General features: G+C 40.1%; 1 protein-coding gene across 5 annotated transcripts in view; it reads left to right on the forward strand.

Annotated features, from left to right (window-relative positions):
* cadm2a (cell adhesion molecule 2a) overlaps window positions 1-14,327 on the forward strand; it is a 203,677-nt gene that overhangs the window by 150,363 nt on the left and 38,987 nt on the right. For all 5 annotated transcript variants that reach the window (XM_034606413.1, XM_034606414.1, XM_034606410.1 and 2 more), the window contains one exon: window positions 2,266-2,415. In XM_034606413.1, the coding sequence (XP_034462304.1) occupies window positions 2,266-2,415 (150 nt within the window). The remainder of the gene's footprint in view (window positions 1-2,265; window positions 2,416-14,327) is intronic.

A 14,327-nucleotide genomic window follows, 5' to 3' on the forward strand; every position in this document is an offset into this window, starting at 1 on the left:
TCTAATATAACCATCATCGTGGCCCCTTTGGCCCTTTCAGTCCCTCTGGACATGTAGCACCAGACGCTGACGCTAGGCTAAGGCAAGGTTAGGAATCCCCAGACTATTGTTAGTTTGTGTAGGCACTAGTGGAAGAAAGGAAGAGGAGAAAAGGGATAAACCTAGGGAAAAACCTATATTTCAGATGTTTTGCCTTTGTAATGATTGGTAATTTTACAGATACAAATAGTTGAGGGGGTTAAGGTTTGACACCTTTAGTCAATAGACAGCAGCATTATGGATTTTCTCAATCGTCATCTGGTCGGTCATATCTCATGCTAAACTGCAGAAACTGTGCTCCTCGGTTTTCTGTGCGTTCGTAACGTTGAACATGACCCAGCGGGGGATAATACTGTATTACTCTACCGGCAATGGGAGAGGAGTCAAACCACCTTTTTTAGCTGGTGGACCCGAGTTTAGAAAACCTTCATATACCTGCAATTGTTGGTGTAAAAGTCGTAAATGTCTTACAAATGCTACTGTTATTTCATAGCTGGAAAGATAGATTTTGGAAGCACCCATGTTGGCTAATGGCACTTTGCTGCGACGATTAAATGACTCAACACTTCACTTGGAGAACAAACTAGAAGACTGTATTATTAGGAATCAGTAAAGTCCTGACCATACTGAAAGCAAGCGTGGAGTTACTCCCATTTTCAACGATATCTCACAGGGTCACATTCAGCATTGCAGTAATGAACTGAAATTATACACCATGTCATATTTTGCAGAACCCGGCTCAAAAAGAATCCTCATTTGCCACCATTCGGTATGGTGTTAAACCATTAACTTTTCTTTTGTGGCCGGCACAAAGGAAATAAAATGTATCACACTGGGCTGTATGTCGCCCAACTGCGTGAGTGAGAAAAGGGAGGAAAAGTAAGTGATTTAAAGAGAGGAAGTAATAAAGAGAGCGAGGGCAGGCGCGGGAGAATGGTAAATCGTTGGCAGATCATGCCTCATGCAAAACTTTCATGAATAAAACATATTCCTTGCCTCCCATAGCGCGGATCCATTTTTCCTCCATTTCCCTCCTCTTCCCTCTCTATCTCTCACATGCATGATTAACCTCGGGAGGCCTTAATCAACACTGGAAATGACCCGTGCTCCTTGACTTACCTCTCTCTGCCGCTCCTTCCCTCCTTCACCTCATCTTCTCTCCTCTCGACGTGTCCTTCACCGCAGGTCTCTCTGATGGTGTTTGCCTCACCTACTAACCCTGCAGACAAGTGTTTTTTTTCCCGGGTTTATTTATCTTTCCCTGTGCAGTCATTAGCTGAAGTAAGGAAACACAAAATTGGCTGCTGATAATTACAGTGTTCAATCATTTAATACAGAAACAGCGTTTGAATCGAGATGCATCAGCGGAATTAAACTGAAATGGAAATTGTGGCATTTAAAAACTTCATTTCTGAATATTTCTCATTTCTCTTTTTCCTTGACTTAATATATATAGATTTCAGTTTTTATGATCCCTAACCCTCCCTGGAAGGGATTGTGGTTTAAGACGGGGGTGTTAGCTGGGGATGAATAATCTTTCTTACCTCAGACTCTATTCACACGTCTTTAAAACCTGTCCTCTGGGGATGAAGACAGAAATAGATTTATGGTTATTATTATTTACTTGCTTACTTGCTCCCTCTGCCTCACTCCCTCCCTCCCTCACACACACACACACACACACACACACACACACACACACACACACACACACACACACACACACACACAAATGTGAGCTGTCCAGAGTTTTGAAAACAGGCAGTTACCTGTCCGTGGTGCTGAAAACTGGCGCTGCTTGTCTAAGAGGTCACACACAATTACAGGACTTAACGCTGTTTGTCTCTTTGTTTCTCTCAGTCAATGTGGGATCTCACACACACACACATGCAGAAGAGTCCACAGAGAGTGGTTTTTAATTGGTCCTTCCCTGCGTAGCTGAGGTTTCAGGCTTGATACCGCAGGCTAAACGCCCCCTGTTTCTTCTGTGTTAGGGTCCAATTTAGCACACAGCCGTGACCGGCCATCCTGCATGAACATTTAATTTGTAATCAGGGTGTTAATCTTTGTTTTCCAAATGTATTAAACAAACAAAGCCACGTTACGAATCCAGCAATAAAATGACACCATCTGTCTCACTCTGTGTACCTCCGTAACTTTCGCTCCCTCGCTCCTGCTGCATCCTCATCTCCTAACTCTGTTCTTCTCTTATGTGTCACTTCGCAGGCGTCAGCGGTCAGTACCCTCTGGTTCAAAATATGACGGTGACGGAGGGTGGCACGGCGAACATGACCTGCCGCGTGGAGTATAATGACAACACCTCCCTCCAGTGGTCAAACCCGGCACAGCAGACCCTCTTTTTCGGGGACAAGAAAGGTGAGTTGGAGACAGATGCACATGTCTCCTGTGTTAGATTTGTGGTGGTTGAGAAATCCACAAAACCTGGTTGGAGTCAAACCTGGAAAAAAATCTTCTGTAATCCTGTGTGTTTTTCACTTGAATAAGCTGCTGTCTTTGTTGTGTCATAGCGTCTGTCCCACATTTCATGGATCTGTGTTTTCCTGTCCTGCTCGGTTTTTACAGCAAGTGCATTCACTGTGTAGAAAACAAACACACACACACACACGCACGACAAAGCCCGTTATCATGAGTCTTTAAAACCTTCCCTCTGAGGATAAATAAGTATGTGGCTTTATTTTATCTCTCAACCTTAACACACACACACACACACACATACTCAGACAATCACACACACACACACACAGACAGTCACTCTGCAATGGAGAACACTTGGTGGTGAGAAAGATATGTCTCTCATTCTGGCTTGTTTTGACTAAGATTTATAACCTGCCATTAGCTAGTTGGGACTTTAATATCTATGTTGACTAGTTTGATAGTGTGTAATCACAATGGCTTAGTGTGTATTTGGATTGTTCAAAAGCACAAGTGGATGGATGACAACGGATTAATTTCGTCAGATTTCAAGATCAGTTGTGGTACAAGGAGCAGGCTACTGATGGCAAAAACAGCTTTGGTGTTTTCCTGGCATTCATTAATTTTTACTGGCATCTGAAGTACAAACATGATCAGTGTTACCATTGTTGCACAAAAGATGCTCAATACAAATTTTGAAATTGTTGTTGAAATCAACTTAGATCATCAGAAACAGCCGACTCACGCTCCTCGCAGCCAGCTGTGCATGTGCTCTTTACTGCAGTTCTCACCTCGTCCTGTCTCGACCTCACGCTGGACAGTTATACAGTCAATCTCAGCGAAATAAACAAACCCAAACAGCCTGAGCCTTGGATGGTAGAGCCAGTACGGCCTTGTGTGCAATTGATGGTGCAAAAGCATTAAGTTGTTTACATATAATCAATTACCTACTTTCACATTTTGCAGTTCAGCATGAGGTAATATTGCAGTAGACTAGGCTACAGATCCAACTGGAGTAAATGATAAATAAAGGCTTTATCGTTTTATAGGAGAGTCGCACAAATATCCACGTTTGTTGATCTCGACATGCCAACAATACTGACAGTATAAAACTCAACAAATAAACAGAGATCATCCAGTTGAGTGTTGAAAATGTGCCTAATGGAAAGCATATCATTTAATAAAAAATACAATACATTGAGATAAATTAAGATGAGTGGCTTTATTAAACTAATATAATATATAATATTATATATATTTTTTTTTACAATCTCTCACCTCACTACCTGTGAGACAATAACCTGAGGATAATACAGTCTGCAGAAAAGATTTCAAGCTCTGAATAACAAACACTTTATGCACCGGAAACTTTCATGGTCCTGCAGAGAAATTCCTTCCATTAATTGGATGCAAACCCTTGTTATCTTTTTGCACATTCACAGACACAGTGATGTAACCACACAAACACACTCGGTGGAATTGTGGGTCTGGCACAAAGCCACTAATGTTTAACGGCTAATAAGTACAAAGGGTTTATCCCTGACCTTTCACACCCTCTTAAGTAAAGTCCCCATAAATAGGATTCATGGGTGTTATTTTGTTGGTCCATGCCTGCTGAAATGATTGTGCCCCGTGCGTCTCTCAGCTGTATTAGTCGAGTGTAATAGAGTATGAATCACACTCTCTTGTAAGTGTCTGGATTAAGCACATATGGGATTTACACAGTCTTCCCCCATTATCCCTCTGCCCACTGGGCTGCCTCGTCCATTTGTGTGCTCACACACTGTGCCTGCACTTGTCTGTGTTTATGTAGATATATATATTTTACATACAGTAAGTGAATGCATGCATGTGCAAATCATTCCAATTTTAGCCATTCACATATTCACTTACCCACCTTTCTATGGACCGAGTGACAGTAAAAAGCTGCACTGAACATCAAAATCAACAACTGATGTTCTCTGCAGGTTATTCCATATCACAGCAGGGGTCCGGCCTGGGGGCCTGTTTCATGGCATTTCCAGTGCAGAGCTCTGAGATTGGAAATGAGAAAGCAGCCAAGGACTCTCTTATTATCGGGAAAAGCAAGGGGATGCTGCTAAGGCCCCAGAGTTGCAAAGCTTTTTTAGGTTGGCTGTGCCTGCGTGTACATCTTGGCCGGTCGCCACAACTTCAAAGGGGTGTTTCAGGGTTAAGACTTGGTTTTAGTGTTCAGGTTAAAGTTGGATTTAGATTATTCTTAGAGTAAATGTTGGGGTTAGGCATTTGGTTGAATGGTTGATAAATCTCGTAACCCCATCGATTATCATCATCGAGTCTTCCAATGTAGACAGCAAATATCCAAATCTTCTGTTCCCTGTGCACTGTTTACGGTCCAACTAGTTTCTTTTAATATGTCATTCAAACGTTTCTCCACACAAAACTCAACCAGCGATACTTTTTGTTGGTGTTTTAGGTCCAGACAACATTTTGGCTGATCTTTATTATGACCTATCTGCATATATGAATACAGATAAATTAAAAAGATGATGCTTTTTGGTCAATGTGTTCCACCTCTTTTTGCTCTCCACACAGGAAACCAAAACCTGCTAAAAAATTATGGGTCAAACTAAAACGTAAACCAGAAGGCCCTCGTCTACAGTTTCTATTCACACGCAGAATCTGTTTATAGAGATGAATCTTTGGTTATGGTTTTGGAAAAAGGGGCTAGGCAGTGCATTATGTCAACGAGCATTGGATAGGAGTGTGTGTATCTGTGTGTGTCTGTGTGTGTTTGTGTGTAAGTGCCAGCGCTCTGGGAGTCGTCTTGCTGAACGTGGCAAATTCAGATGCACATGCTGATGGGAGCACTGAGATGGCGTGGTGTATCCAAAGTGCCACTGGCAGTGTGAGGAAGGAACAATGTCTCAGCTGCAAACGCCTTTGAGCACTGTAGGTTTCAGATTAATTTTCCGTGCTGCCTGTTGGGAGGGAAAAGACAAGGATTAGGACAAGCACAGCGTTGTGCAAATGTGCAACCCCAACTCGCCAACTTTCTGCATACTTTTCGGGCTGAAAAATACCTGTTTTTGTTTTTTTTATGTCAAAGTAAAGTTTTATTATTGAAAAGTTTAATTTCTACTTTATTTTGGGTTACTGGCTGACTCAATGAACTCAATGTTTGTTTGTTTTTAGCTATTTACTTTTAATTTGGTGCAATAATTTGGACCAAAACATTGAAATTTGTTATAACAGCTATAATACAGATTACAATAATATTATAACCTTTATATTTTTAAACCTGCAAGAAATTGTTGGATTATATTTGGTGTGTAATTCAACAGATTGTTGTCTGTGTGCACGTGTGCCATCACAGAATGTGTGGCTCTATTGAAGGCAGCCGCAGAACATTTGCATAAACATATTACTTACAAAGACAAATGCAGCCACTGACTCCATTACGGTCCTTTGAGTGGTGCTGGTTTCACGGCTGTTGTTGTTTAATGTCAAGGCTCAGTCTCACCTCCAAGACGTTTAGTCGGATGAAAGCGACTCCTCTTGTCTCGCTCCTCTCAAAGGTGCCGCGGCGCCTGCGAAGAGTTGTTTGAATTTCAAATAAGCCATTGTCCTGAAAATAGCCGATTTTGTCCTTTCCATCACTTCCCACTGAGGGACTTCAGCTGTGCTTCAACAGCGAGAGGAAGAGATGAGCACTGAGCAAGAGGGATTCTGCCTTTTATGAGATTCAAAAGAGCCTAATATCTCTTTACAAATTGCTCTTTTGGTTCCGTGTAATTCAAGACTTGATAGTGTCTTTATTTCCAGGATGAAGACATTTTCCAGGGAGTCATAGTTTCAATTTATTCATTCTTCCCATACTAGAAAGAACCTATGTATAATTACTTTCCAGGCTAAATTTGCAGTGGACTCATCGTGGGTGAGCACTGACTCAGGTTTGACATTTAAATCACTTATTCAACACGGTTGCTGTAATTTGCAAACCCGTCTCCATCCCGTTTCTTCTTCAGCGCCCACATCTGTCTTGTCATTTCCAACCTGCTTAACTCCCTTCATTCATTCCTCTTTTTAATTTCTGCCCTCTGGAGTATGGCAGGGGGCATCACCTGTCCTTGTGAGCATCAGTAGGTTTTTTGCCCCCACACATTAAGAAAACCTGATCATAATGTAGCTCCGGCCCAAAGCGTGACTGATTCAGCAAGTACAGATGTTGGCAGACGCAACATAAACTGCTGCGTGTTTGCTACTTCTCGGGTCGGGCGTCTGTGATTAACAGCTTCGGATGCTGGTCATTTTGTCAAGAAATTATTTCAAAACTGGTCGAGCTTATGCACTTATACTTTTCCCAATAATTACATCACCGAACTAGAGGTTGTTGTCAAACCAAGCCTAACGTTGTATCTAGCCATGATAAACAAAGTGAAAAGAAATGACTGGATCTGCCTGTTTATTCAGATCCTCTGCAAAAATGGGAAATCCCGGGATCATGCCCGACCCCTCCAACAATTAAACAACCTCCTCGGACGTAATAATGATTTCTTAGTTTTTTTGGTTTGTGTCACTGGAGGAATCAAAATGACGAACGAAACAAACAAAAAACATGATTTGTTTTACTTGGCCCACAGCTTTTACCTTTACCAATGTAATAGGAAATTTCTTCAATTTACCCCATTACTCCTCCATACGTGTTATTGTACATTTTTCTTTCCATGATTCAAAGACGATGTGGCTCCACATGTAAGAGTCGGTAGTTTAATGTCCAGGTCCTGCAGTCTGCATACCCTAGTGTCCTTGGGCAAGATACTGAACCCAAATTACTGATACTGAGCAAAAATACTGCCAGCTGTGTGTGCGCGCATGTGTGTGTGTGTGTGTGTGTGTGTATGTTTGTGTGTGTTTGTGTGTATGTGTCTGGTATTTGATAGATGGAGCGGACGATATATGCGTGTGTAATTGGGTGAATGTGGCTTGCATTTTGATTGGTCGAGAAATACATCTCAATGACCATTAAGAGAGTTTGCAAATAAAACTACTCAAACATAAATAATATGAATTGCAGTTATCCATCATCTATTTGGTTAATGTTGCTAAATGAACGTTGAGTCCATGTTCTTGTTCTCTAGTTAAATTGGTTATAGCCCATGGAAAAGGCAACTTGACCATGCAAAGGTCACAGTGACTCGGCCACTTTCCCATCAGCCTGAAAACAGTGCATCACACACTTTAGTGCGATGCTGCTGCATTCGTACAACACAGCCTCTCTACATGTCGGTGGTCACAGTATCTGCTGCTCTTTCCGTGAAAAAGCGATAATATGTTGATGCTGTTTGCAAAAGTTCCCACTGCACCTGTGCTGGACATCCCCGCCTGTGCTGTGCCATCTGCAGATTGATTGAATCTGTTTAAACATTAAGATTAGTGTTATGGGTGAACAGCTAAGAGCCAACCACTCGTTTTTAGACCCCCGAGCTGTTGAATATGAAACCATTCAGGTCCTCAGATGTCAAATATTCAGCTGTCTGAATCAATTTGCCGGCTGTTTGTGGCTGTGCGAGAGTGTGTGTTGCTTGTAAGTGCACATATATACGTGTGTGCCTGTGGAATGTCAAGTATTCCACTTCCCTGGTATGCAGCCGTGAAAGCTTTGATGCATTCAGAGTGTCTGTGCCTGAGCAATTTAGGGGATGGGCTTTTAAAAGTTTTTCCAAAGTAAATAACAAAATAAGAAATGCCTGACAGACTTTTTATTAAACAGATACCAGAACTTTCTCTCAAAAAATACTTAATCTGAGCCGGAAAGTTAAACTTCGGAGACAGCTGTCTTTTTGTTTTATTTCCTGGAAGAGTGCCTCTGTGAAACATCCTTTCATATCGGCCTGAAGATTGGTACCGTGTTCTCTCTGATAGAAAAAACTTGACTGTAAATCTCCACAGATCCCTAACAAGTCCCCTCTCTCCAAGACAAGGACCATAAAACATGAGAGGAAGAAAAAGAGGAGAAGGGAGATGGTGTGTGGGCCTTGGTGGGATAAAGGAGAGGAATTAAGGAGGCATTTTATGAGCGCTTTCAGAAACAGTTATCACCTCTGAAAGACACAAGCAAACTTTTTCCTTTGACCTTGAGCATTCTGCCTCTCCTCTCTTTGTCACCTCTCTTTGTATTACAATATTTAACTTCTTATTATTAAAGAAAAAGCTGTTGCGTTTGCACAGTATTTAAAGGAGCAGTTATTACCACCTTTATTAATAGAGCCACTTATCATTTGTGAGGCGCAGAGAAAAATGCCCGAGGCAAATTGGAATAATTAGCTCACATTTAGCAGCGGGCATATTCTTTTTCTCTTCTAGAAGAATGGCTTTTGAATAACGAGTTGTAAAAAGAAACCATATGTTATAATGGAATCGGAAATCAGAAGGATTGTTTTTTGAGAGAAATTCATGCCTGATCACAGTGAGAATATATTCCTGCAAACACTGGCAGCTTTTCAAAGTCACTTTGAAGGACAGCTGTAATGGGCCCCTTAGAATAATATGCACCTCCTTATAGACCAGGGTGTCTGTTCTTATACTCCCAGGCTGTCGGGTGAAAACGTGTCCCTATGCAAAATACAACAGGGTTTTAGAGGCGAGCGCTGTCTCCTCGCTGACCCACTTCTCACAAAAGATTTAATGAAGCAGGGCTGATGCAGGTTTCCCGCTGAATTTGGCATGGCAGGTAGTAACTGATGAAAGGAAATCATTTCTGTCACTGGAAGAAATTTCCACAAGCCAATTATTGTATAAAGTATACGGCACTTTTTTACATTTAAAAAAAAGCCGGCGCGCCTCGGAAAAGGTTTAACAGGTAATGTAGGTTGAGCCGGGGCTGAGATAAAGAATATACGTTAAGCTTTTCAATAAGCGTTGCATTCTGTTTGCTCTTCTCTCTCTCTCTCTCTCTCTCTCTCTCTCTCTCTCTCTCTCTCTCTCTCTCTGTATACGACACACACACACTCAGAGACAGACACACAGATGGGTTGTTGACAAGAAAAAGAGAATAGTCACATCCAGACAGAGTCAGGTATATGGGCAGGTATATTCTGAAATTTGCACTTTTCTCATTATAAAACCGTGTCACTTGAATGAGCAAACACCTGCCAAGGTTCTATACTAATGCATAGTGTCCCTGGATAGATGAAAGGATGAGGAGGGAGGGAGGAAGGAAGGATGGCAGAGGAAGAGGAGAAGGAAATAAACAGACAAAGGCAAATGTGGAAAAATCATAATCTTAAACTCAGTGGGTCTCAATTTGACTGTGTCCACTCTGTGCTTCTACAATAAATGCCTCTCTAACGTACTAATGTTTTATCTTTCATACACACACACACACATATTAGCGCATGCCCACAAACTTGTTTACTTACCTGCTCATGGTCGTGGAGTTTAACCATGGACAATTGGAGGATATATACAGCCAAACAAGATATGTGGGTATGTGCTGCTTTCCTGCTGTATATGCCGTTTTCCATATAAACCCACAGTGAGTAGCTGGGGTGCTCTGATGACGGCGTATTGATGTGTAGCAATATTAGTGAGACTCTGGCGACATACTAATGTTTCCATCAGTACAAACCCATCAGACCTAGTAATGCATGTTTCTAGAACAAGTGTAATCAGTGGCATCTAAACAATAAATCCTATGGTCAATTTTCTACATATGTGTAAGCCCCTATGTAAATTATACAGCACAGTGTATCGCACTATAACTTAAAGCAAACAAAGAAACCCATATAGAAATTCAAATGACCAAAAGGTTAGTAAGCTCTTCCATGGAGCACAACAGATGTAGAAAAAGATTAGTAGACACGGGAGACACACCCTTATAATCCTCTCTCAGAAACCTATTTGTACCAAATGGCTTTTACTTGATTGTTTTTTGCTATTACTTATGTTTTGTTCCATCCATTTCTCCAACCATTTCTTTAAATTATGCTGCATTATTCTATCTGCTGTCCCTTCAATTTTAGAATTTGTATTTATTTGCCTCTTATCGCTGACGTTTATTTTCTCATTTTTATTTGTCTTCCTTTGGCTGTTTTGAAAGGTGCTTTATAAATAAACATATTGTTATTTGTATATTTTTCTTTTCTCTTTTTAATCAATTCCAAAAGTGGACATAGACATTTAGAACTTTATCAAACGTTCCACATATTGACCACGAAGGCCTATACACGTCCGTAATAATTGTTTACACAGAATTTGTTTAATTATAACAAATCACATAAAAAATGCATATTGGACTGTTAAGCTTTTTGGATTCACTTAAACATTTGTAGTTTTGTTCCCTCAGTCTGAAACAAATATAAAATCAGTTCAGGACTGAGTCTGACTGTGTCATAGTCTCATTTAGATACTCAATGATTAATTGTGTTTGAAGCAGGAGCAGTAAAAACGTCATGTATTATTTCTGTGAGATGTCAAATAGCCTTGAATCAACAAGATAGAGTGCATGTGCTGTAAAAATGCAAGAAGCCCAGACTAAAATAGCAAACGTGGATGTTGTGGGAAAAGATGATATAGAGTGTGGGAAGCATCTCGGGGAGAAAGAAGCTGCAGTTGCTGAGCCTGAGGTTCAGCTGAGGTTCAGACAGTAACCATGAACGCAGCACGGCACAGCGCAGCAGCCACCATCAGATAAACAGCCATGGTGCAGCAGAGAGGTTTGTCCTTGCTTGTTGTCTAGTGTTTTGTTTTGTCTAGTTCTAGCTCTAGCTGATGTGCAAGCAATGGATTTGAGTTTTCAGGTAGACTTCTTCTCTGTTATATTATCGATGTTAAAGAAACAAGTCATTTTATCTTGTGAAAAATATTTTATTTTTAAAGCTGTGGTTGTGGATACTTTAAATATCAACCAATTTAAAATGGCTGCAAAACGCCATTCTATACTGGAAGGATGAATTGCATATACAAATGGTGATGTTGAAAAATATTTAAAGCGATGGGAAAAGTTTACTAATCAATGGAGAGAAAAATATTAACTTTTTCTTACTTATTAGTTTTTCATCTATTTAATTATTTCTGGTGGGTGGTTGACCGGATGATATGTTGGTTTGTTATGGTGCTTACAGTCTTTGTTTGTATTGATGGGAGTTTGTGTTAGTTTTGTACATTTTGTCTGTTTTGTTGTTGATTCATGTTTTTGAATTAATAATAATAAGGAAGTGGAGCGTAACTGATGTTTTGGAGCAGCGAAGAAGAAGTGATTTCTGGGAAGGTAAAATTACAGTTTTATCTAGATGAGAATAATATACTTTAAAGACATAGTGTCGGATCGGTAAATAGATTTGCGTACTCCCAATCCCCGACCCGTCATTCTCACCAGAAGGTATTTCTGATGCTGGTGTTAGTATCGGAACATCTTTACTAAAATATATTTTTACTGCTTTACTACATGTGCATGAATGTGAACATTGAACCCAAAATCAAAAAGGAAAAAGAATTTAGTAAGAATATGTTTTTATTCTTACCTGTTACTCATTAAAAGAAAAAATCTGATTGTGAATATTCACATCATTCAAAGTCGGTTCCAGTGAGACGGTTTCATCAGCTGGCTCAACGTCTTCCCTCAGAATAAAAATGTCACTTCTGATTTAAAAGTAACAAAACATCTTTGACCCTCTCTCTGTCTCAGGTTTCCTTTTCAAAGTCCTGCCTTTCTTCCCGTCCATTAGAGATTTCTCCGCTTTTATTCTGTTAAAGAAAGATCATGGCTGTATTCAAGGTAACCGCAGCATGGACAGCTTCTTTGAGACAACTGTTGTACTTGTAATAGGATAAAAAAAAATCTTCCTAACCTCAGTGGGTTTTCTGAATATTAAACTAAGTGTCTGTTTCATCATATAATCGTCGTATTTGAAGGAACTCTGCGATCAAATGTACAAAAAACATATATTTCTCTCTCTCAGACACACAAGCACACACATAAACACTACAAACTGTAAACAAACAAGAAGCCACACATTCAGGTGTATTCAAAATTTGGTGCAGAATCAAATCAAACTTTGATGCTTACAACTGCAGCTTTGCTTTTTGTCTCTTCCTGTGTTCTCGAAGACGCAGGCTGAGGCTAAATGAGCAGGAAAGTATGGTTGTACATTCAGTAAGTATAGTAGTTGTTGGGGAAAACAAAATCACTGCCTTTGATGTCCACTAAACAACACATTCAGGACCATCTGCACTAATGGTCTGTAATGGATGACAGGCAGGCAGCACCTCTGCAGACAAACAGAGATGCATTCCTCAGTCGTCAGCTGCGCTATGTCAATATCCAACCTTTTAATATGGACACAGAGTGACGGAGCAGAGGCTGCGTTTTATTAGAGGGGAAAAATCTTAGAGAAAACACTACCTAAAAATAAATGGTATAAGCTAAACTGTGTGTGTGTGTGTGTGTGTGTGTGTGTGTGTGTGTGTGTGTGTGTGTGTGTGTGTGTGTGTGTGTGTACTTGTTTTGGTTTCCTATAGCGTCCTTGGGTCTCTTGAAAGGTGCTATATAAATTCAAGCTATTATTGTTATTATTACTATTATAGGATTATTTACAGCATAAACACTGACCTTCTCAGGACCAGACCTCATTGGGCCCAAAGCCTGGTCCTAATGAGGCAAAACATAATGTCTGAGGTCCTGGTTGAGTTTAGGTGTGAATTGTGGTTAAGGTTGGACATGAGTTGGTCATGGTTGAGTTAAGGGTTAAGGTTTTGGTTAGGCTGTCCACAATGAATGGAAGTCAATGTGAAGTTGTAAAAACTTCGCAAACATGTACAATATTTTCATATTGCGTAGTGGTATACATTTGCAAGTGTACAAGTTACAAAGTTGTTGTTTTCATGTTATAAAGAAATTCACGTTGATTTAAATGTATGATTTTATTTACGTGATTTCAATTTCCCATATTAGCTTTTAGCATAATTAGTATCATAACTCTAAGTAAAAAGACAAACGTTAGAATCTGAATTGATTAAATAACCAAAACAATCTTTCGTTGTGTGTGTGTGGTCTTGTCATTGATATAGAACTTTGGTACATTTGATTAAATATAAGTAAAATGATTTTCCCGTATTATTGCCTGTATGATTATGATTTCATGGTTTTATATATATCACCTTTCATGTTTCTAAATCCAGTCGGAATCCGCCCTTCCAGGGGGATCAGGATAATCCTGCTTTTTGGCATCTAACTATTGTGATATCTGCCTGTGAGCACTGAGAAATGCATAAACTACAAAATAAAAATCCAGATTTAAATTGGAATGATCACATCCTTCAGATTCAATATCACTATTTTAGACCATTTCATTATAAGTGTGAATAAAGTGTCATGACAGGTTTTCTAAGTCATTGAGTTCATTAAACTTTCTTAGGTCCACAAAAATATTATATATCAAATTTTTAAGAACTATACATTTATACATATCTTTGAATGTCCCGTAAACAACCTCCCACAGAGGGCTGTTGACAAGAGTGGAGGAAGAAAAGCAGAGTGTTATCATCATAGCCAGCGAGCCAGCAGAGCTAAATGCCTTCTCTGACGTTTGCCTGCTCGTATTTTCTCGCCCAAAGCAAATAAGACAACAGATGAACTAACGCATTGTTTAACTTGTACACTTCTACAGGTTAGTGGAGCTGCCTGAGTCGACAGAATGAGGTCTGGGTGGGAGGAAGGAGAGAATCTGAGAGGGTGACAGGAAAAAAGAAACAGAAAGATATGCAGAGGAAAAAATAATCTATTTGTTTTAGTTTGTCCTTTGATCAGCGAGGGTGTGTGTGTGTGTGTGTGTGTGTGTGTGTGTGTGTGTGTGTGTGTGTGTGTGTGTGTGTGT

This window comes from Hippoglossus hippoglossus, chromosome 14, assembly GCF_009819705.1.
Source record: "Hippoglossus hippoglossus isolate fHipHip1 chromosome 14, fHipHip1.pri, whole genome shotgun sequence".
In the NCBI taxonomy this organism is placed as follows: domain Eukaryota; kingdom Metazoa; phylum Chordata; class Actinopteri; order Pleuronectiformes; family Pleuronectidae; genus Hippoglossus; species Hippoglossus hippoglossus.